At 39.6% G+C, this 22,781-nt stretch overlaps 1 protein-coding gene across 1 annotated transcript in view; it reads left to right on the top strand.

Annotated features, from left to right (window-relative positions):
* The window catches only part of TRPC7 (transient receptor potential cation channel subfamily C member 7), a 79,518-nt gene that overhangs the window by 11,144 nt on the left and 45,593 nt on the right, over nucleotides 1-22,781 (top strand). The window contains exon 3 of the mRNA XM_074838271.1: nucleotides 19,386-19,568. Coding sequence (XP_074694372.1) covers nucleotides 19,386-19,568 — 183 coding nt within the window. The remainder of the gene's footprint in view (nucleotides 1-19,385; nucleotides 19,569-22,781) is intronic.

Raw genomic sequence — 22,781 nt, 5'->3', positions numbered from 1 at the left:
TTAGCAGCCTTTCTGTTGACGATCAATAGGTGTTTAATAGCAAGAGTAGATGTTCTGGCTATCAGTCTGGCCCGGATATACTGCCCTACTGAACTCCTTTCTTGATGTGTTTGTTTTGGCTCAAAAGCAAGGTCAAGACAGTCAGCTACTGTGTGGCTTCCCTCATGCTGAAAAGAATAATAACCATGGAGACTTGGAGCTGGAAGAAAGAGGGAAGTTGTCAGAGCAATCAATGACGATGGTTTTACTGAAGCAGATACTCTATTGGGGTAAATCAGTGCTTTTTCACTGAAGCTTAGATGAGGCCACAGAACATGAGGATCTGTCCCAGTATTTAGAACAAATGTACAGTTTGGATCAATGTTGCCATGCCATTATTTCAAACAAATGTCAGTTTTGCAATGCTTATTGAAGAACAGTCAAAAAAAAAGTGGAATAATATTACATTCACATAGAAGTAATTTTGTTTTTTCCCTTAAATTCTCTCATGTCAAAACCTTGCAAAAAGTTTTCTTATTAATGGAAGAAAACAAATTGCTTTGAAAGATGTAGTCCAGGAGTCTAGAAATAAATAATTCCTCTTCCCCAAAACAAGATGAAAAATATTGAATTCTTTGTTTCTACCGAAAATACTAGCAATATGATCGCATTAAATGTCCTGGCAATTAGCCTATAAATGGGGTGGGTAGGAAACCCCTCAGAGGTGGATTCTTGCAATTTCAGAAAAGAAAGAAGTAAATGTCAGAGTCACTGCGTGTGTTTGCAGGTGTGTATTCAATGATACTCTTCCACAGGGAGGCAGCCCAAGTTGAAAAAACAACCTTGATTCCGTGCTTTGCCATTTTTGTATATCCCATTTGAGAGCTCAAAATGAAGAACAGTTCATGACTTTCTCATTCTTTCCAGTTTTCATTTTGTGTTTAAAAAAGAAAAAAAATCAACATCCACTGGAACAAAGGCAATACAGACTGGGGCTTGATTTGGTCTGCTGGATTAGGCCCTTGGTTTTTATTGCCCTTGGAAAGAGAGGAGAGACTTCCTCCCTGTGTGGACTAGAGGGGTCCTAGTGACCATGCTTCTGCAGACTGTAAGCACAGTTGGGTGGGAAACTGAGGGGTTTATTTAAATTAAAAATCAAAAGTAAAATTAAAACAGAAATATAAGACAAAGTTAATGTGCTTCGTAGTTTTCCATGAAGGGCGGAAAGCAGACATTAGGCCAGTGATTAAAATATGAAGCTGTTTTGAGGGCGGAAGTATATAATGTCAGCTTAACATTTTGGATCTGTTCTAGTTCACAGAGGGAGGAAGGTTCCCCTCTCTTTCCCTCTCTTTTACTCAAACTGAAAAAAAAAACCTGTGTACTCTCCCATTTATTTCAAAATTGGCAGACCCTGGGCCTGAGTCATAAAGCAAATAATCCTTCTCTCATCTATCAGTGCATTCTGTTTGTTTTGCTCGTGTAAGTAAGCTTGATGCCACTTTCAGTATGAATAGCACAGCCAGGATTTGTCCATGTGAGCAAGTCATCACCCATGAGCCAGGCTGACGAGAGTTGCTCTCCTCTTTGGTCCAGAGAAATCGATCTTCCCTGTGTCACCTTGGTGTGAAGCCACATGCAGACATCTTCACAGTTACCAACTGTCCACAGCCGGGTGACTTATTTCTAGACTGGAATATTAAAAGCAGAGTCAACAGAATAATTTTTATATGCCCATTGAACCCCTTGGGAGATTACATTTCTAGCAAACAGTCTGCAGGAAATGCCCTCACAACTGTCCTTAACAGCAGCATTAGGCTTAATATGACTGTCCACATCCTGGAAACAGTGAGTGAAACACAGAATAATAGCTCTGTTTACTTTTTTTAAAAGCTGTGACTGTGCACTCCTGTTTCTGGTGAGATCCAACTCTACACCCAGGTCTGTTTTACAGCCTTGCATGCTCTCAAGTTAGACTACATGCTTGTGTATGTCAGGAAAAGTCCTTGTGATGAAGACAATCCACCGATTCATTCCATTTTGCAATCCAGACAAATTAAATTATAGAATCGCAAAGGAGGTTATGAAAAGATCTCGCCAACCAGAAGCGGTAAATAACTTCTCCGCTCCTGTTGATAAAAATGTTACTGAAGGTATGATCAAAGCTACCATCTGGAAGACATATGGTCTTTTTTTACTTCTCCTACCAACACCATCAGTTCATTACCTATCTTACCAACATCGTCCGTTCATTTACTACAGCATAACATGTTTTGTTTCTAAATTATATGTCTCTTGCTGTAACTTTTCTTTTAACTGTTGCCATTTCTCTAAAAAAGCTTGGGATGCAGAAGCAGACCCTAGCTGTGAGCCTGCTCTTGTCTGCAGGTGAGCATCACGTCCATGCTCAGCTGGCTGATGGACTGCAGCTGGCTGCTGTGAGGGCTTGTGTGGCAGCAAGTCAAGTGTGTAGGTGCCTACAGAGATGTGCCTGCTAGGAACTGCTTGTTGTTTCATTGGGACTGCAGTAATGTAAAACAGCTGAGGCTCAAATTCCTAAATTCTCATGATGCTGAAAGAGTGGCAAAACAGCCATGGAGACTCGGTGACTTGTCTCTGTTAAGGATGATCTGGCATTCCTGCAGCGCAGCTCTTGCTCCAGTAAGTCAACCCCACCTTTTTTCTGCCTAAATAGAAATTGTTAACTTCGCAGGATGTGCTTGGCCTAAACTTCTTAAGAGAAATGACCTTGTAACTTTTCTCAGCGTTTCTGGCTTTATCTCTACAAATGAGAAATCGGGACCAGATCCTGCACTTTGAGGATGACACTACTGCTGTTGCGAAGTAATAAGCACTGACATACCTGGTTATATCTTGCTCAGTAGCTGCAGCTTTTTAGGGTTTGTGGCTCTGCCACATTGAAGAGGACCTCCTAACCTCTTAATTTCTCAGGCCATGATCTGCAAATCATGGCATTGCTGAGGATAAATATATCAGAGATTGTAAACAGCTTCCTTTCCCCATATTGATTGCTCAACTCAGTGAAATTTGACTTAATGGAAGAAGTCAGAATCTTCAAATATAAAATAAATAGAGGGTGTTATTTTAAAATTTGTAAGAGAATAAGAGCGGATGGTAATAAATATAAAAAGAAATAAGATATAAAAATTATGTGAAGGCCTAAAGAAACTTGGAAAGAAGAGCTGACTGCAAAAGTTGAACTCTGTGGCCCTGATGGGGAAACATTTTGGCATGAAAAATACATGCTGCATGGAGTTAAAAAAATCATTATCAGACTCTTGCTTTTTGAGATGAGTGACTAAAAAGAAAGGGCAGAAAACATTGGGAAGCAAAATAGCAGGAAGGGGAAATATTTTGTGAGAATGGAGGATAGCAGTAGACTTGGAAAAAATCTTGAAAACCATCAGGCTGTAAACCAGTAAGCACTTAGAATCTCTGTTTCCTACCCAAACTGAACAAACTCTTGGACTTGTTTGCTCTCAGGACTGACTGATTGGAGATAGCTGCTGAAACTCTTCTCCCATTAAAAAAAAAAAGATTTTCATGGGAGCCTTCCTAATTTTCCTCATGAACACTCTTGTATATCAATCGCTTAATTTTTCTGCTCTGACCCATTCTTCCTTGAGTGATCCTTTTATCCCTTCATAATCTCTCGCCTCAACGTACTCTCTAGCTGACATCTTGCTTCTGATATGTTTGGGAAGACCTTTTGTGACTCATATTTATTATTTCAGCAAGATGTTCTTTGAGGCTTTAGTGGTTTTATCTGGCCTTTCTTTAGGTTTTCATTTAATTTTCCAGAGTTTCTGTTCTATTTTTTTTTTCTTCCAGGCAAGACTTGCATTTTATAAAGAGATGTCTTTTTTTTTTGGTGCTGTTTCACTTTGCTGGGTGTTAGGAAGAGAAAACAGAAGGGAACTTAAGAAATCCGGCCTGGTAGGCAGAATATATTCACTCCCTTTTATTACTGCTTTATTTTCTCTTGCACAAGTATCATCAATCTTATCTAGTTCCTGTTTTGAAAAGTAAGCATCACCATTATAAACACTTCTGAGCACATGAACGGTTGCTATTCCCAAGTGATTGTCTCTCACACCAGGTCCTGTACACAGCTGTGAAGTAATGGCTATTTCTCCTCCTGTGAGTTTTCTGACAACCACTTCAAAAAGCAGCTGCTTGGGAGTGAAAACCACCTCTTCCCATTGCACCCCTTTCCTCTGCTACCTCTTCTGACTCACTGCTAAATTTCTAATAGAGAGAGCAGGCCCTGGGTTATTTGGCTTTATCCCACATTAAGACCTGATGACACTGGACTTTGTGGCTGGGCCAGAACATCCCTTTCAGATCATTTTTGTGTTGCAGTTTATGTGCAAACCAGCTTGTTCTCTGCTTCTCCTTGTGGCTCTATGATACTTCACGACCCTCAACTTCTCTAAGGGAGATCCCTGCTGCCTTTGAAACCCTCCTGATATTCAAAGTCAAAAGGATGACACTTTCTGATTTTTTTTTTTTTACCTGAATATACATAATACCTGAGAAAGAACAAAAATGTATACATTGCTAAACGTCACTTACACTGCTAGTGCACAGTCAAAAGAGTTGTGCACTTCTGTAGAAATGATGACAACTGAGATTTCTCAAGATATGCCAGTAACTTATAACCTTTTTTTCAAGTTTTTTGGCTATGAACTTTTCTAGGTCAGTCTTTAATGAGAAAATTATTTTTTCTTTGGTGGTTTTTACCCTTCAAAAAGAACTGTTTGTCCTTCCTTTTCCTCTCTCACCTGAAAGCCAATTTTCTCTACTGCCTTGCAAACCTGTGTGTTTAGAAGCTATGATTCTTTTTTTCAATTTTCACTTGCGCAAAGCAAATGCATAAGCAGTTACAAGCAATTACCCAACTCATAATGCAGGAAAGAATCAAGTCCCAGTAAAGTAGGAAAACAAATTTCCTATTATTAAAATTTTAACTTATTGTTGGAACAAATTAGGTATTAAAATAAGAGAGAAAATTAAAAATGATCACAGAAACAGCCTGGGAGAAGGAGAATATATTTAGGCCTTGTAGTGAAATTTGTGGCTCACTGAGTGGGGCTCGCTCTGTACATGAGGAACCCATTCTCCCTGCTGTTCTTTTTCAGAGACAAATCCACTAATAATAGATGTTAGGTTGAGTTTGTCCTGAGAGACAAATTAATTAATTGCAGATATATTTTGCATGAATGAATAGCAGAGACTTGGAAAATGAATGTAGAAAACCCTACTGACCTTAAAAAACCACCAAATTTGTGTCTCTTGTATTGTTCTCTTTAAATATTTATAAATTAAGAAACATCCTCTATATTTTGAGAGCTGTTATTGTAAGTGCTCTTTCTATGCCTGTTCTGTGATTAAATAATTTTCTGCCTGGCACATTGCCCAAGCAAAATGGTTTTAAAATGTTGCATGAGAAGAAAATCTCCAAAGCTTTTCAGAGTGGTTTAGAACTGATGCCAAAGCTGTGATGCCTGGAGCGGTCTTGAAAAAAAATACATTTGTATCTGCGAATGTGAAGGTATGTTAGCATCTGTCTGTCTATTCACAGTAAAGCAGAGTAGTAGATGTTATGATTCATAGTGAAGGGTATAACTCAGCCATCTACAACCCACACCTGCACCTAGAAAAAATAAGACCATTATTCATGAAAGTTGTAACTCTAGCGACAGTACCAGCCACTGAGCAGTCACATGAAATTGGATCCTGGTCACTGCCTACAAGGTCATTTAACCTACTTTATGGATGATTGAGTGACATTGTTGTTAAAATCTCCCAGGTAACTTTGGTCAAAAAAGAAAACGAAAAGCTATTTAAAAGTTGACAAAATACTTTCTGCAGGGAAATGTTCTCTTTACTTTCCATGAGGAACAAGACCACGTCTCTGTTTTCAAAGAGTGGAGGGGAAAAAAGATCCTTTCAATACATCAAGTAAGAGACAATGAGTCAGTGTAAGGATATTTAACATTTTAATTAATGTCTCAAGAGTTTTGGTCCCCCAAAAAAGTTGTTTGGAGGAAAATTTTGGCATTTGGAGATGACAAGACAGAAGCAACCCTGGAAATATTTGAATCTCCCAGAGAGTACAGCTGGGATACTTTTGTTTCCTGTGATGCTACTGCAAGTGAGACTTTTGGCAGTGCCAATTTGCACACCATCAGTGCAATGTTTATTACCCTTTACAGCTCCTTGGGAAGTAATTTCTAATCCTACTCAGTTAAGGATGAATGGCATTGCAACTGCAGCACTTACAGCTTATTGTTTCCAGTTTGACTGCACATAACAGCCCTAATACTAGAGCAGGGTTTCAGTTTAGGTGAGCAACAAACATGATCGTAAAAAATATAAAATAAAATGGAATCCCCTTATAATCATTAATGGGAGACAACAGATGGATTCACAGGCTGGGTGGGAAGGGGAGAGAAATGGAAACGGTTCACATACCAAAGCAGCACAGCAGCTGCCTCGCCACTGTCAAGCATTTCAGAAGCATTTTCTTGTAGATAAGTTTTAAGCCAAACAGTGTGACATTTTACCAGGTAGAGCATTAAGTGCAAAATCTGGAACCAGTTGGAATTGAGCATATTTCAGTTGCTTTAAGGTTATTTTGCTTCTGGGATTTCAGTGTTCCCTTACAAACAAGCAGTCCATCCTCCATCATGAGTGCATTTCTGTCAAGTTGAAAAATCCCTATCAATGGCCATGTTTTTAAGGGACCTGAAGGGCAGGAGATGGTAAGAGTGGTGAGCAGAGTTAACTCCCTTACACATAAATAACCCTGGCAGGAATCTGGATCAAAAAAGGGGAAAACCCAGCAATATTAATGTGTTTATTCCTCCCCTACCAGAAATGTCTGACATTAAATTCCTGAATCCAAAGCTTCAACCCGCCAGTAAATGAGTTGCACCGGGGCTGTCGGTGTTCTTTCTCTCTGCATAAATGGCTGGTGAATTTTATTCTTCTTCCTGCTGTAGTGATTATATTGAGTGCAGATTTTCCATGTAGTTCTTGAACCCTGGGTATGATGAGGAATTTAGAAATTAATTTTTGTTATGTAAGGTGACTTTTATAAATCATTCTGAACTGCCAAGACCTAGTGGCAACCAATTTTACTGAGCCATGATTTTCAGTAAATATATTTGTGTGTTTGCCATCTTGTATAGAGTAACTTGGAGCATATTGAATGTATTCAGAAGAAATGGTTTTAGAGTTGAGAGATCTCCTTTTCATCCTTCTTGAACCTGAACTTTTGATAGTGAATACAAGGTTAGAGTGATTTTCCTTTGATATAGTCAATCTGTGAATATTTTGTCGTCAGGGTGAAGCATAATAAAGCTTGTAACATGTTAATCAGGAATGTAAAGTGTTTTGACTAAATAGAAAGGAATAAACAACTGACATTTTGAGATAATTTGGTGTGTGTGGAGGGGATTTGTATGAAGGCAAGGTTAAATACAGAGTTATATTAAGTTAAAGTTACTGTGATATAAAAGCAAGTGAAATAAGGTTAAATTAAATTAATATAGTGCCCATGCATGCTGTGGAGTCATGTACACCTCACATAGCTGAGTAAAGGACAGTAGGTAGCTGGTGTGAAGATTTAAATGGCATTTAACTGGCTTTTGGGAGCTCTTTTAGCACATGTGATGCTGTGATACTTGTTCCTCACCCTGTTTCTGCTTCTCAGAGACAAGGAGTTAAGAAAATTGTTTGGTTGTAGAGATGACTTTGATTTTAGGAATGAAGATGATTTGCCTGCATTGTGTGAGTCTTTTGTATGCAAGCACTACTCTTCAACAGCTTTTTGAGAACAGATGCTTAGGATGACTCTAACAGATATAATGACTGTCACAAACCCAGCAGACAGGCAACAAATAGTTTTGAAATACTTTCAAAATTTAATTAAACATAAAAAATTCAGCTTGCTATAATGTTATCAATTTCAGATTTTGTATTTTATAACAGCTGTAACATGGGAGAAAAGTCCCAGTAGTTGGCAAAATCATGGTTCATCTGACCATCATATCATCTTCAGTTTTGTTGAAACCATGGTTTCATCCCCACCCTTTGAAAGAAATAAGTACAGTGAAGCTGGTGGACTAACTGGTGGGTCTGATCCGAGGGGAACCACTGCTCATGGATTCCTCTCTTTATACAAATGAGGAATAACGGATCACATCTTGGATTAAGAGACCCATCACAGCAAACTCATCAAGCAGCAGCTCTATCGTAGGTAGGGTTTATGCTCTACCACAACCTTTCCCAGCGACCTGCGCTATCCCACAGAAATTTACCTTTGTTTCTTCCATTGCTAAGCAATAAAGGGGAGACAAACTCCTCCGTGCCACCTCCCGCTGCTCCGCTGGCTGCCCAGCCCAAGTGCCAGGGGACTTTCTGGCCGCGCAGGCAGATGGAGGCTGCAGTGGCAGAGCTGAACCGCCCGGGACTGTGCTCAGCCGCGGCCCTCGCTGCCGCTCCAGAGAGGAGCAGCTCGTGTTTCTCTGCCAGGTTTGTGCCAGCTGCTAGTAGCACTGTGATAAATAGGGGGAATGATTTGGCCACTTGCCTGTGTTTAGTTAACAGTGACAGAGTGTTTTCCTTTCTTACCCGCTGAGTGTGCAAGACAAAATGAATCCTGGTATTCAGAACTGGTGCACCTACTCCATGGTAGCGCAGAGAGGGCTCCTGCCACCTGCAGCCAGATGGTTTGAAAGGAAAGACATGTTGGCCCTTTCCATCCCAGTCACTGGATCCTCTGTAGAGAGTATGAAGCTTGTGTGACTTTGAGCTTGCCCTTACTAGCACACTCACCACGCACCTTAGAGAGTTTTTTCAGAGCACTTACTGATATAAAATTGCAGAGTAATAAAATTACCCTTCCTCTTCCCCTCGGCAATAAATGGTGCCAAGAGAGGGTATACTCTAGGGCGCCAAAGATGAAAACCTTTTTCAGAAAGATGAAATCAAATTATTGGTGAGGAAAACAGACAGAAAGTGATGCTATCCCTATTGCAATATCACTCCAACACGATATTGGTAAGCTTTGTGTTTAATTAGTAACACCAAATGCCCAAGCATTCAGCTAATACCAGTATTGGGTTTTAGGGAATAGTTAGGAGCCGAGCAGTTTATTATGAGCAAGATGACTGGTTTCCAAAGACTGCTGCTCATTATTCATGTTGGGCAAGGATATCTACTGGAACTACAAATGAGCATAATTAAGACTATTGCTCTGAATAGAATAATAATACTAGATCAGCAGATGGGAGAATGGAGTCAGGTACGTTTATCCAAGGCACTGTAGGGAATTAATATCGTATTAATGAGTGTAAATGAAGTAACACATTCTGAGGATCTCAAGTCCAACATTAAAGAGGATGCAGATGAAAGTGATTTACTTTATCCCTCATTGTGTTGTTAATTGTTGTTATTGTAGATAATTATAATGAACACATCCTCACTGCATCTAGGCAGAATATCCACTGGATTGTGGGTAAACAGGAATGGTATACAAACAATGTTACATTGCCACGAAATGGTGCTAGGTACTTTAGTGTCTATGGTTTTTTGGCATTTACGTGATCAAAAATGGCAAATTCATGGAATATAATCTGTTGCAGGGAACTTTACACCACTGCAGTGTGGAAACTGCTCATTGCCAAGTGTGTTATTTCATTGTCACTATCCAAGCCCCAGGATTTGGACAGAGAAATGTAATTATACACTTCTTATATTCATATTTCTGCTTAAGAAAGTGCTGCAACATCACTTCTAAGTCTGCTCTTCTTAGAGAGAGGACGATGTCCATATGGTCAAGAGTGCTCTGTGCCAGGACTCTGCAGCTGGGATCATATTTTTACGAAGTGCTCGGTTGCTGCTTAGGTGCTGTGGGGACCAGAATTTCATCCACTCTGATGCTTGTGACTAGTTTTCCAAGGAGCTGTTGTTGCTGGACATTGGGAACTGTGGTAGTTGGCTGTTTGAGATCTGGAAGACATATGATTATTTTAGTTATCGATAATAAGTTGCATATGGCTCTCAATTAAGCCAGCATTCAATTGCAGGCTGAATTTGGAAGGAGTCTTTCTCCTGATATGCAGGTGTAGTTTGTAGCCAAAATTTCCAGGAGAGATGGGACTCATAGCACCTTTGAGCATATAAATGTGTTCCTTAAGCAAGCTCAAAGTGCCAAATTTAGCTCAGCTTAGAGGATAAACGTAGCTGTGTTAAGCAAATAATTGCTTTAAATTTAAATCCATTATTTTCTCCCTGTTTTTCCTATCTGGTTTTCAGGAAATGTAAGGGTTTCAAGCAGCTGAGCTGAAAAGAGCCACAGAATTGAAGGAGAGTGGCTAATGCATTTAACACAAGGAAACTATCTATTCAGTCTCATATTGTATAGGAGATGTGGATTCTTCCCCAGGAGCTTGTAACAGATGGGTCAGGAATGTAATAAACATGGGAAAATGCCAGAGAGAAAAAGTATGGATGGCATGTGAAATGAGGAGCTTGGCCCAGAGGTAACTTCTGTGCTTTGATACGTCGATCACATCAGAGCTGCAGATCTGCTGCCCACCATCTCATGTGTAAGTGCTCTGTTGGAAACAGAATAGGTAGCAAGAAGAAGTGAACCCCAACACTGCGTTGGACTCTTGCCCTTGTGAAATGCATCCGGGGCTACAAGAGGAATTTTTTTCTGCATGACAATAAAAGCAAGGTTGAGATAAATGTTCCTCTAATGCAAGGGGCATTTGCATTTTTGAAAATAAGAAAAGCTGTTTGTCAGTGCTCTGTTCCCACACAAGGAGCAAGCAAATATTTGAAAATAATGGAGAGGGATTTGCAGTCTTGCACTGCATCATCTTGAGCTTGATTTTACTGCTGACATTAGCAGATCCTAAACTCTTCTTCACCAAGAGAACTAGCAGAGTATTCTTTAGAAATGGGTAGCTGGTGTTTAGAAAAGAGAAGCTGTTGACAGAACACAGGGAGACAGACCCTCTCCTTCACTGAAAGTGTGCATTTTGCATGCCAAAGCATTTAGTTAATACCTCTGTATAGTCTGTCCTCTTTATGTGACATCCAGGGACTTGATATTTTATCTTCCCAAAACAGGTGTTTCAGCATAAAAATTCAAATGAGCTTGGGAAAATCTGCAAGAAGGTAAAAAAACCCCACCTTTTAATTAGTTGAGGAATGAAAAGCATGTGGCTTATTTGTGACATGGGTTTGAAAACCAGCTGAGATGATATGAAAGAGAAGTACATCAAACATCAAATGCCATCTTATGCTGAAAAGCTGCTATGCTAACCTTGAGATTTTAAATACTCTAATTTTAAAAAATTATTGTCAACCGACATAATTTCTGTTCTAAGTATATTTAAATATCTTCAGAGACTTGGAATAGGGTGTTAGTTCTCCACTGAATAGCACTGATGTTTCTGCACACATGCGTGCTACGGAGATACTCAGTAATGGTACTTGTCAGGAAGAAGGTGACATTGTGGGAGATAGAGATGTTCTTACAGCAACTTCTTAGACACGTATTAAAAAAAAAGACTGTACTCTATTCAGGGTGAGAACTTTAAATAAGTCAAGTGATCCACTAATTTCAGTGTAGAGAGAGTTCACATGCACAGGAAACTTATTTTAAGTTTCAAATAGAAAAAATTCAATATAAGTAATGAAAGTTGAGAGTGGACTGATCCTGAAATTTCTTACGCTAAGGAATCTAAAACTTTGGCTAAAGAGTCAGGAACTGTGTTCAACCTCAGTCCTTAGCTTTCTTCTAGGATTATGTGAATGGATTCCCCAAATAATCCATCCATTAATTTTAGATTAAAAAAGAAACAAATACATTTTAAAGAATAGTTTCAAGGGGATATCAAAGTGAAGTATTTTGCATTTTCCAATGTTTTTATTGACGGAAAGTGCTTGCAAAATTTATTCATTGGTTTTGGTCCTGCAGAAGCTCTGTTTATCACAAAGCCAAACAAATTCCCAGAAACAATTATCAGTAGAGTTGGTAGATACATAACAGCTAGAGCCCAAGAGTAGAAACAAAACAGGGAGGTGCAAACTTATCCCTTCTGCTGCTTTTGCCAGTTCCCACTTTAAAGCTCTTGGAAGGTTATTGTTGAAGGTTACACATATGCCTGAACCTGTGAAGGATGCTGTAAAAGCACAGTAACAAATTTTAAGGGAATTTTAAACTCCACCACAGAAATCATTAACAGCATTTTGGCTAGCTTCTTTAAGGATCTGATATATCTGTCAGTCAATAGGTATAAGGTGAAATCCGAAGTCAGTGGTTTGATTGATTTCTTACTGCCCTATCCCCTTGTTGAAGGAATATGCTGTCTCAGAGATCAGCTTCTGCAGTGCATATGAACACATGAATTGCAGCTAGAAAGCCTAACCTATTGAGGAGAAAAAAAGAGCCACAAAAACAAATTTCTTATGGTAAATCAGTCATTGCAACTGCCATTTAAATCCTTGTAATGATGCAAGGGATGTTATTTTCATGGCTCATTGGAAGCCACACAATTTTTTTGTCCTCAGTCAAAGCGTACTGTTGTTTTCTGGGCTTCTTCGGCCAAAAATAATGCCAACACAGACAGCACTGTCTGTTTTGTCCTTGGGCTCTTTTATTGGACATGTCTATTCGTGTCTCCTGACGCTCCCTCACGGGATTTAAAATCACCCTTTGCCTGGCGGTGCTGCCCCTCTGCTGCGCCATGCTGCAGCCTGGCACTCCTCAGAGAGCAAACAGTTGCCGTGTTTCTCTTGGCTTCATTCAGAAAGGTCCAAATTGCTTGGAAAGCAACAGAGATACACTTTTGAAATGTCAAACTCTTGTATTTGAACAGATTGCTTATTATATTATGCTCACTGGGGGTGAAGAAGTCAAGGTCTGGATCATTGAAAAAATGAACCAGTGGCGTCTGTTGCTACTTCCAGACATACTGAGCAACGTGCACCTGAGTACTGAAATCTTTTAAATGAGCATTTGTCTTTATTTTCAGAGACATGCCCGCTGAATATGACACAGTACACCCCAAGCTCCAAAAAATCATTGATGTGATGTGCTGCCACTTAAGAAGCGAGAACATAAAAATACTTGATGTTGTACTTTCTGGAAAATTAACTGTACAGCCTTTGCAGAGTCTGTGCATGTAGGCATTTAGTCTGGAAACAATAGAAATGCACTCAGCTGTGTCAGCAGTTATGTGCACAGTCAACAGGGCTCTTTGGAAGGGGTGCTCAGTGCACTTCAGAAGATAACGTGGTTACATGAGCAGGATGAGTGCAGGGCCCTTTCTTAGCATCTCCTCTCATCGCCTTCTCTCCCACAGGCCTTCTTCATTCCTAAACATATGGCCAGTCACAGACAGTGTAAATACCCAGAAGGAAATTTGTCCAACAGCTTCTAAACTGGCTTGTACATATTTCATGTGATATCTAATTGGTAAATATTTATAAGCATTTTGAATATTTGACAAGATGGTTTATTTAAAAATTTTGTTTCAAATCTAGCATGTAATATTACTGGCTTCTCTCCCCCTCCTTTCTCTCATCTTTGTTTTCCTTCTAGAAGTGTTTTTATTTGAGGGAATTTTGTATTCATGTTTACAGAATTCTTTTATTTTCTGATGTTTCTTCTCAAAATGTTAATCTAAGCAATGCAATATTTCTTTTTGTGATATATGTGTATGTATGTATGATGTGTATTAAATACAAAGAGCCAAGAGCTTCAAGGAAACATAGGAGGCTCTGTGCAACGTGCCTACAGCTCTCATTTACACAGCAAATGTAATGCTACCCAGAAATGCCAGCTTTACTGCCGAGTACACAGCTCCTGCGTTGCTCACAGACGGGGGGTTGGATTCAGTGGATATGTGCCTTGCAGTTAATCTGTGAACACACTGAGGGTGCGTGGAGCTTTCTGGTGCTATGATACCCCAGTCAGAGGTGGTGGGCGTTCATGTCCATTAGATCTGGAAGTCTTGGATTTGTGTGGAAACCCTCAAATTCCAGTGGAGCAGGTTTATAAGACAAACAATACACAATGGACAGATCCCTTGAGAAGTGGTGGTTTTAATATATAGGCATCATCCTGCATCTGCTCCCCTTTTCCTCATTTTATTTGGAAAAAAACCCAACCCTGTATTTTTAAGCATTAGGTTGCAGTTTTTTCTAGAAAAAGGTGTGTAGACTAAATCATTATGAGCCAGATATGTGGTTACATATTCAAAGGGAAAGTCATCTATGATCAGAAGTCTCAACCTGAAGTTTTAGTATAGGCTAACAGAGCAATTAGTTGTATACAGGATATCAGTAAAGACTGTGCAACTTGGAATTATGTCCGCTTAGAATATCTATTGATGGGTTGTTGTTCCCATCCTGCTCTTTATGGATGTTATTTGGAAGCAATTATTAGAGTGAATTTAATTAAATTTCCTAACTGGTGACATATGGAGTGGTTTTCATGAATGGTGCAATTGTACAGGTTGTTCTGTATTTGCGTGCCGTGCGCTGCCCTGTGGCTCTGTGGCTCCATTTCCAGTAACAACTCTGCAGTGACTAACCTACAACGATTACAACCAAAAAAACCTGCAGGTTGTCTGACAAACTCATCCCACTTCAAAATTCCTGAAGCCTGAAAGAAGATTGCTTCAGTGCTTCCCTGAAACAATGCTTGCAAGGATTTCATCAGCATCAGCAGGACTTAAACATAAACCCAAGTGTGTTCCTGAATCTGGGACTGGGAAGGTAGTTTGTAATTGCATATAAAACTGTTGGATCCTCTGAGTTTCTGAACCACCGGCCCCACTCCAGTTTCTGGTGAAAGCTCATCTGCACTGAGGGGTTCAGCAAATCTCAGACCCACTCGCTATATGTTGCAGCATCGAGGCCAGACATCTCTATGTGCTGTCCAAGATGCACCTGCAGTGCTGGCATCTCAGAGGTGGGCTCCAAGGGATGAGGTTCCTTTTCAATCCTTGACTGTGATTGCTTTTCAAATAGCTTTATTTTTTTCATTAACTAGCCAAGATAGGTTGCTGGTCTTACTTTTTCTCATTTCACTTAACTTTTTACTCAGACTGCATCCCGCTGACCTGAAACAGCTCTTTTCTGAAGAAATCTGGGTGGTTTTGAACAGATGTGGAGACATGACAGAGTTCATTTAGAACATAATCAACAGATAATAATAGGGTACTCAGAGAAATTGCAGTGAATGACAAGTACCATCAGCCTTTTCAAAACAGCTAAATTAGACATTTTTAACTCCACATGCACAACAGTGTTAGAAGAAGCAGGAAATGACTAATTTGGAATCCTTTTATTATGTTCTAGTTTTTAAAAAATTATATTGTAACATTCTCAAGCATTATCCTGATCCTTCTCTGCTCTCGCTGTCTCTATAGGAAATAAAATACTGTTCCATGTGTTATTTGAAGAAGACTGGCTGTCTTGTGTACTTAGTTGTATCCTTCATCTTCCTCCCTGAAGCTTGACAGCATTCATCTTGTCAGGATGAGGCCCCAGCTTCCCTCATGTACTATTTGCAGTTTTCATTACTGTAAAGATCCATCTGGTTTATGAAACTCATAATCCTCAGACCTCTATAGTGTGGTAGCTAATAGGAGTAGGAAGGTTTGGGTTATTGTCTTTGCCTATGTCTGTTTTCACAATGCTGCCGAGAGGACTGAGATGGATTTTGTGTCTCCAGCTGTAAGTTTCTTGTTGCGGTGGGAGGGAGGACACCCACTTGCAGCCCACTGCCTGGCCAGGCTTGCAACCACGACGGTTCCCCCCAGAAATGTGTTTAGACTGGGAGGGCTGTGAAGTGCCAAGTTTGGGGGTCAAACCTGGCTGGCAGAGGCAGCGGTGAAATGGGGACTGGCCCTTTGCACCCCAAGACACAGTGGCCGCCTGTCACTCTGTCTCCTGGCAGAGTCACCGGGAGCCCTCAGGGCTCCAATCTTCAAAAACCTTGGTGCAACAAAAAGTAACTAGAAATGCATCCTGGTTCCATCTTCCCCTCTTCTTCCTGACTCTTCCACCCTTCACTAACCCTTGCCCTGGGGCTGCAGCCTTCTGTCTTACACAAAAGCGAGCCCCACCGCTGTCACAGCACCCCTTTGTGGAGGGGGTGCAGGATCTCAGATGCTTCCAAATGGGTGAAATACAGGCAATTTATACAGCACTGGCACATGCACCAATATAGCTTGCACGCAGCTTGTAAACCTTCTTGGCTTCCTTGAGTTTTTTTACCGTGCGTCATGACTTGCAATTCAGTATTTTATATGTAGGTAGGTAATTTCTGCTTGCATCATCAAAGCTACACTATGCAAGCCAGGATCAGGAGAAGCTTGGCTGTCAGTCTCCAGTTAATCTCAGTTTCTAGTAAAGATACAGCCAACAACCTGTGCTTGCAAAGGGAAAAGCACTGACACGAGGAGAGTCACTGAGTGGCTGTGTTCTCACAGACAGACTGAACAGGATCTTCTGTGCTGACACTGAGCATTAAAGAAGCCAGAACAAAGGTGACAAATGCTTTTGTAAAAGGGATCATCAGAAGACACAGCAGGTTCAGCGATCATTGAGGCTTGTCTTAACACCTGAGCAAAGTCTCCTGAGAGCAGTAAACTGCTCTTCCGCCTGGCTGAAAGGGACTTGTTTTATTTTATTTTATTTATTTTATTCTTTATATAGCCTGTATCTTGGGTAGACTCTGTTGCTGTTTGTGTCTACTTAAAATTTAGAGTAAATAATTTTGAACAGAAAAATCATTCATAATCTCTGCAAATGTACAGAACCAGTAAAAACATAAGGCTTGGAGATGTGAACAAAGTTGGGTCTTGATGGAGTTTGCCAGCTGGGAGCCATCCATTTACAGTTGCTTTAGAAGCACTTTCCTAGTTGCTAACTGAACTGCTTTCCTTAAAGAAAGCAGAAGAGGAAAAATAATCTGAGCTAATACAGACTAGTTGTTCAGATGATGTGGAGTGGTGATGAGAATTACCTAAAATGTGCTGGCTAAGAGACAAGCTTGTGAACTTTCCAAACAGTATGTAGAGAATGGTATTAAAGCTTAGCAGAGTTCTTACCCTTGTTTGTTGGTTTTTTTTTTTTAATTATGTGTCTTCATTACCTGTGGGAGCTAGGTATTTCATTCTCAGCCTACATCTATTTTCAGATCTATCTATATTTGCTGTCCTTCACAATTCCTGTAGTTACTTCCAGACTGATGTTTTTGTTTGGGCATCTATTCTCTCGATGAACACAGAAGCACAAGCTTTTTATTTATTGAAATTCATCTTTGTATGGTGAAGATTAAAGCACAGAATTGATTAGAGAAGCACAAAATTGATTAGAGAGAAGTGCTTTGAACCCATATAGTACAATCTGTCTTTCATTTACATTTCAGGCCTTACTTCACCCCATATTTGATAACATTCACTCTACAAACCCTGTTTCCCCAAAATACTGAGATACTAGATTTAGATGCAAATGTACAATCATTTTCTGCCTGAACCTTGAGGACATCTTAAATCTTAATGCACTAAATTAGCACATTTATGGACATCTTGATGCCCCAGTTTCTGCAATGGGGCATGCACCTGCCCTACCAGAGATAAACATCTGCTTGTTGTTATATTATGTCTCCTTTTAATGAAGATTTGAAGTTCTTGCTGATCTCCGTTTATGAACACCCCAATTAGAACATGTGGTCTGATTACAGCACTCAAGGAGGAAAAGGAAAGCCCAGATTTCAACCTTTTTGATAGATAAGAGGATGTAAACATACAAGTTCCACCTTGCAGAAGGTCTCACCACTAAAATACAGGCTATTCCCCAGCTCTCCTCCTCAGCCCCTTCTCCTAAACACCTATCAGAAATGGCATCTTCCCGTTTCTGTGAGAATGCTTTAATTCCAGCCCTGAAGGGCTTTCTGGTTCCCTGAGACTATTGAATTTTTCTGTGCTGAGTGAAACAGCTCTTCAGAGCCTTCAGCATACAGGACAGGATAGTAAGAAAAGTTGGGACACACACACACACATTAGAAGAAACCTCAAACCTATTACAAAGTCATTAAACCAACTTTTAAAAAAAATATTCATTATCAAGAGCATCTCAGTTCTGAAGGGGAAAAATTGTCCAAGGAAATTTAGCCATCCCTAGCATCATATTTTAGACAGTGCTGTTCTATCTAATTAATGAATGTTTGCATAGTGCTTTGAGATTTTTGCCTAAGAAGGATGGCTAATATAGTGCTATGTGTAATGGTTAGAATTAATAATTTAGAAAACATAGGAATACAAAGCCAGGTTACTCTTATCATTTCATCAAAGACAGGTTTAACTATGTTCTTTTTTTAGCTGCTGGCTTAATTAGATAAGATGCTGAATTTAATTAACTCATCAAACCCAATTTGAAAAGATCTCTCAAGTCAGTAAGAACTTGTCTTATGCTTATTATTTCTATTTGTTGCATTGAGTCTTTAATATCACCATTTTATTAGGATATTAATGATAGCCTTAATTGTGTTCTAATTTACTGCGTTTACTCAGATGATGGCATTTTCTTCATCTTTTAAGTGTCAGCATGTGAAAATCAATCACAATTTAATTTAAGGCATTGAAATTGCTCTTCTAGCCCTCTATCAAGTCAGCTACATACTATCTCTTGTCCCGAAAGCGTAATTTGGGTTTGCAAGGTGAAATTATTTCATAGGAAATCATGTTGAGTTTCTGAAGTCCCATTTCCTGGAGAAGTGTTACGACAAAAATGATCCTCTAGATGATCTTTCGAGACTGTTTAACTAAATTGTTAGGTAATAAATTTGAAAGTAGTATATTAATTTATTTGAACACATGTGTATATGATGCTCCAGCTTGTTGTACCAGGCTGAGACTCCTTGAAAGTTACTAAAGAAAGAATTACTAGCAAATAATCTAAATTGTAAAATTTGCTGTAAATTCTAACCCATTAGCAGGACCTTTGTTTGGCCGTCTTTTCATATTCGTAGAAGATATGCCACACAGAGAAGAGAGATAAGGCGATTGCTTAAAATCAAAATTTCCCTATAAATTATTTACTTGTTGTTCTGTAAAGCATGCTGTATTGTAATGTAAACTATGCTGCTGATAGAAATTAAGTCTGGAGGAGTTCATGTATATTTGTGAAAAGCTAGAGACGCTACATCTGGGGTGAAATCGAGTGCTTTCTTACTATTCCAGCCAGTAGTTTTGCAGAAGTAACCTTGCTCACAATTGCTCTCTCTTGCTTTTGTTCATTTGAGGCATGCACAATTAAATAACTAGTTTTTCCCTGTTTCCCCTTAGAACGACTATAGGAAGCTATCTATGCAATGCAAGGACTTTGTTGTGGGGGTGCTGGACCTGTGCAGAGACACCGAAGAAGTAGAGGCTATTCTGAATGGAGATGTGAACATACATTTGTGCCCTGAGCACCACCGGCCAAGTCTGAGCAGGATTAAACTTGCTATTAAATACGAGGTCAAAAAGGTAAGTTATTTCTTTGGGTCCCTGGTGAATGTGTCTTCATGTCTAAATTATGCTTCCTTGATGTCACCTGAAAAATAATAAATGAAAGATAGATTTCAGTAGGACCATGACTGTCCCTAAACATGTATTGGTTTATGGTTTGATTTACATTTTCTCAGATGCTTTAATATGGAGAAGGCTATTTGCAAAGGGCATATTACAGCAGCTATGGCATTTATTTTAAAGTGATAGAGATGGATGTATAGACTGCCCAAGGGCCTGATCATAGCGCACAGTGCTTCTTGGGCAGGTCATGACTATGAATCTCTGAAGACTTCAGCAGGGACCAAAAGTTGTTACCATACCAAACTGAGGGTCTTCCTTCCTTCACTGTGATTTACATGAAGGTGAGGGATGAACCCAGCAGATGCTGTGGCATCTTTGGCCACAGATTATAAAATTACAGAATTTAGTCCATATCCTCCCCATTCCCAAACCATCTGTCTTTCCTTCAAACTAGATCTTCTGCTTCGACTGAGGTAACAGCTGGATGCTGCAGCCTAATTGAGGTCAGCAGACCAAGCTTCATGTCTCACCTGTCTGCTCTCTAATGCTCCCTGACCACCTAGCTCTGATCCACATCTCGTGTTAGTTAGCCTCCAAAGCCACTTGCACCCATCAAAAATGTTACCTTTTCTGTAATGTCACAGTAAGAACATATACGAAAAGTAACAATTTTATCATAGTCAAGACCCTTGACTGCAGTGTGATGGAAAGTGGAATTTAAATTTTTAAAAAAGAAGTTTTGCAATTTTTATTCAGAATTAAGTCAAAACCTCAAAAAATAAGTTCTGATTAACTTGGAATATTGGGGTTATTTAAAAGCATGTGAAAGATAAACATTGATAAACAGTGATAGATTCCCAGCTTCCACTCTCCTAAAGCTCCAGATGTGTATTCTAAGAGTTCAGATTTCCCCAAATCTACAAAACAGAGGGAAGATATATATTTTAGGGAAAAACATGAAGACTGAATGACTTTTAGAAGTACTTTAAACAAACATTCAGCTTCACGGAAGTATGTTGTGTGAATGGAAAATTTGATTCTGGCAAATCCTAGGCCTGGGTGGTCCCGATTAATTGCTCCTACAATATGCATTGATGGAAACTGGGCTCCTGCTACGGGACTTGAAGAGCGTTCCAAATTTTCAGGCTAACATCTGCTCTCTCTTTCCCCTCCCAAACCCACCACCTGCTTCAGTTTGCCTCTTAACTGTGCTGCTGTGCTGGCTAGAGAAGGTCTTTTCCTGTCATGAAAGCCATTAATTAAAGAGAATCTTAAAACTCTTATTCGAAATGAATTGCTTTCATGCAGGAGCACATAATATGGAGCCAAATATTTCCTCCTAGGATGTTGTGTTTCTGCATTGTTCCATCACCAAAACTGAGCATAACATCTCAGTTCACTCTTAGATGCCTTTCAACAAGATGGGTCAGGTTTAGTTATTGAAGCTGTTGTTTAGGTAACAGGAGGCCAAACTTGCTCTGGTGCTCTTTCAGAAAATGGACTCATCTACAAGACACTGATAGCACCTCATCAAGGAATAGTCCCCTGTGACCTATGGTCTGAGAATTATCATGAAGTTGGTCCGAACCTCAAGCCTTTTCAATGTAGGAAGTCTTCTGCACTATTTTGCTTGTTTAGTCTTCTAAATATTTGTGTCATCCTTTAGATACTAAGACCATTAGCTGGAGCTAAATTGCTGTTAGTTATTGTGCTGCTTGGAGCACATTCATCCTAGCTTAGTCAGAGGAAAATTTCCTCCATTTCTTACATTGTATATACGTGTGCCTTTTCATAATGCATGAACACTGACCTAAAGCATCTGTGGTGGGTCATATACAGTTGATCTTCTTCTGTATAAATATCTGCCTACGCCCAGGAAAGCTGAGCATCTTTTCTGGATCACAGTAACTTGTTGCTCACTGATAATAACTGTTAAACTAATTACAGAACATAAACATGAGCATTTGTCAACCTCATGTTGATTCTCAGGTTAGCACTTTTCAGAATATTTTTTTCAGTAGTCAGTACATGTCTATGTGTAAGATGAGCATTTAACTGTTAACTTGAAAGTGAGATAGTTCCATTTGTGGGAGGCAGAGACACATTCAGATAAATGGCTTTGGTTATTGGCAGTGACTTATGATAATAGACCGATATTTATCACACTTGCTGAACAAAGAGATTATGTGGTGGTAACAGAGTAATGATTTCCTTAAGAGGCAATACATTTCAGGTACAAGTTTTTTATCCAGCTGAGAAATATTTAGGCTTGTGTATACAAAACCTGTGCTTTGAAATCTATTTTCATTTTAAGAAAATCCTGTAAGAGAGAGGGGTGAGATGGAGGGTGAATTATTCTACATATTTAATAAATCAATTCTGGGACAGATTCTCTAAATCTGAAGTCCCTTTTTCAAACCTAATGCAATGACTCAGAGGTGTGAGATTGCATGTGGCCCTGCAAGTGTGAAAGGCAGATGGAGGCAGGCGCACCCAGTGACTTCCCACCCACAGCACCCAAAGCCCTGGTGCTGCCTGACCAGGCCAAGCCCGGGTGCTGAGACGTGGGTGGCTGTAACTCGCCCAGACACAGTCCCGGGGACATGGAGACTGTTCCAGTTTTTTAACTGCACTCTGGGACTGGAATGACACAGAAATAGTTGTGTTTGCCATTTTTTTTTGTTCTGGAACTTTAGTTGACATGGTAGGAATAATGAAGGGACTGCAACTGTGCCTGCCACCCCTGCTCCCCGCCTCTATCATTAACATCAACATTCAGATGGTCGGTTTTGTATTCTTCAGCTCAACAAGCTCTAGGTGAGCCAGAGAAATAAGATGTTCTTACTTAAAGGAGTATAGAGCTCCTGAAATATTTTATATTTGTTCTTTCCCATGAACAGCATGAAGAATCTTAGACAAGACAACTTTAGAGACTTCAGAAAGGGCTGAGAAAATAAAATAAAATAGAAGAGGTGTTAGTTGTTATGGGGTTTTTTTTTAAATTAATTTAGTATCCAGACTAAATATTTGCATCCACATCTGAAATGATAAGACATATTTGATGTTTAAAAAAGTCAATTTCTTCCATTAGCTTCTTAATTCACATTTCCATATTAGTACTCTAAGTGCCTACAGTAGGCTTTCGTTGATGAAAATTTGCAGAGAATA

Source organism: Strix aluco, chromosome 13 (assembly GCF_031877795.1).
Source record: "Strix aluco isolate bStrAlu1 chromosome 13, bStrAlu1.hap1, whole genome shotgun sequence".
NCBI classification, from domain to species: Eukaryota; Metazoa; Chordata; class Aves; order Strigiformes; family Strigidae; genus Strix; species Strix aluco.
This window is presented reverse-complemented; position numbering and strand designations above follow the sequence as displayed.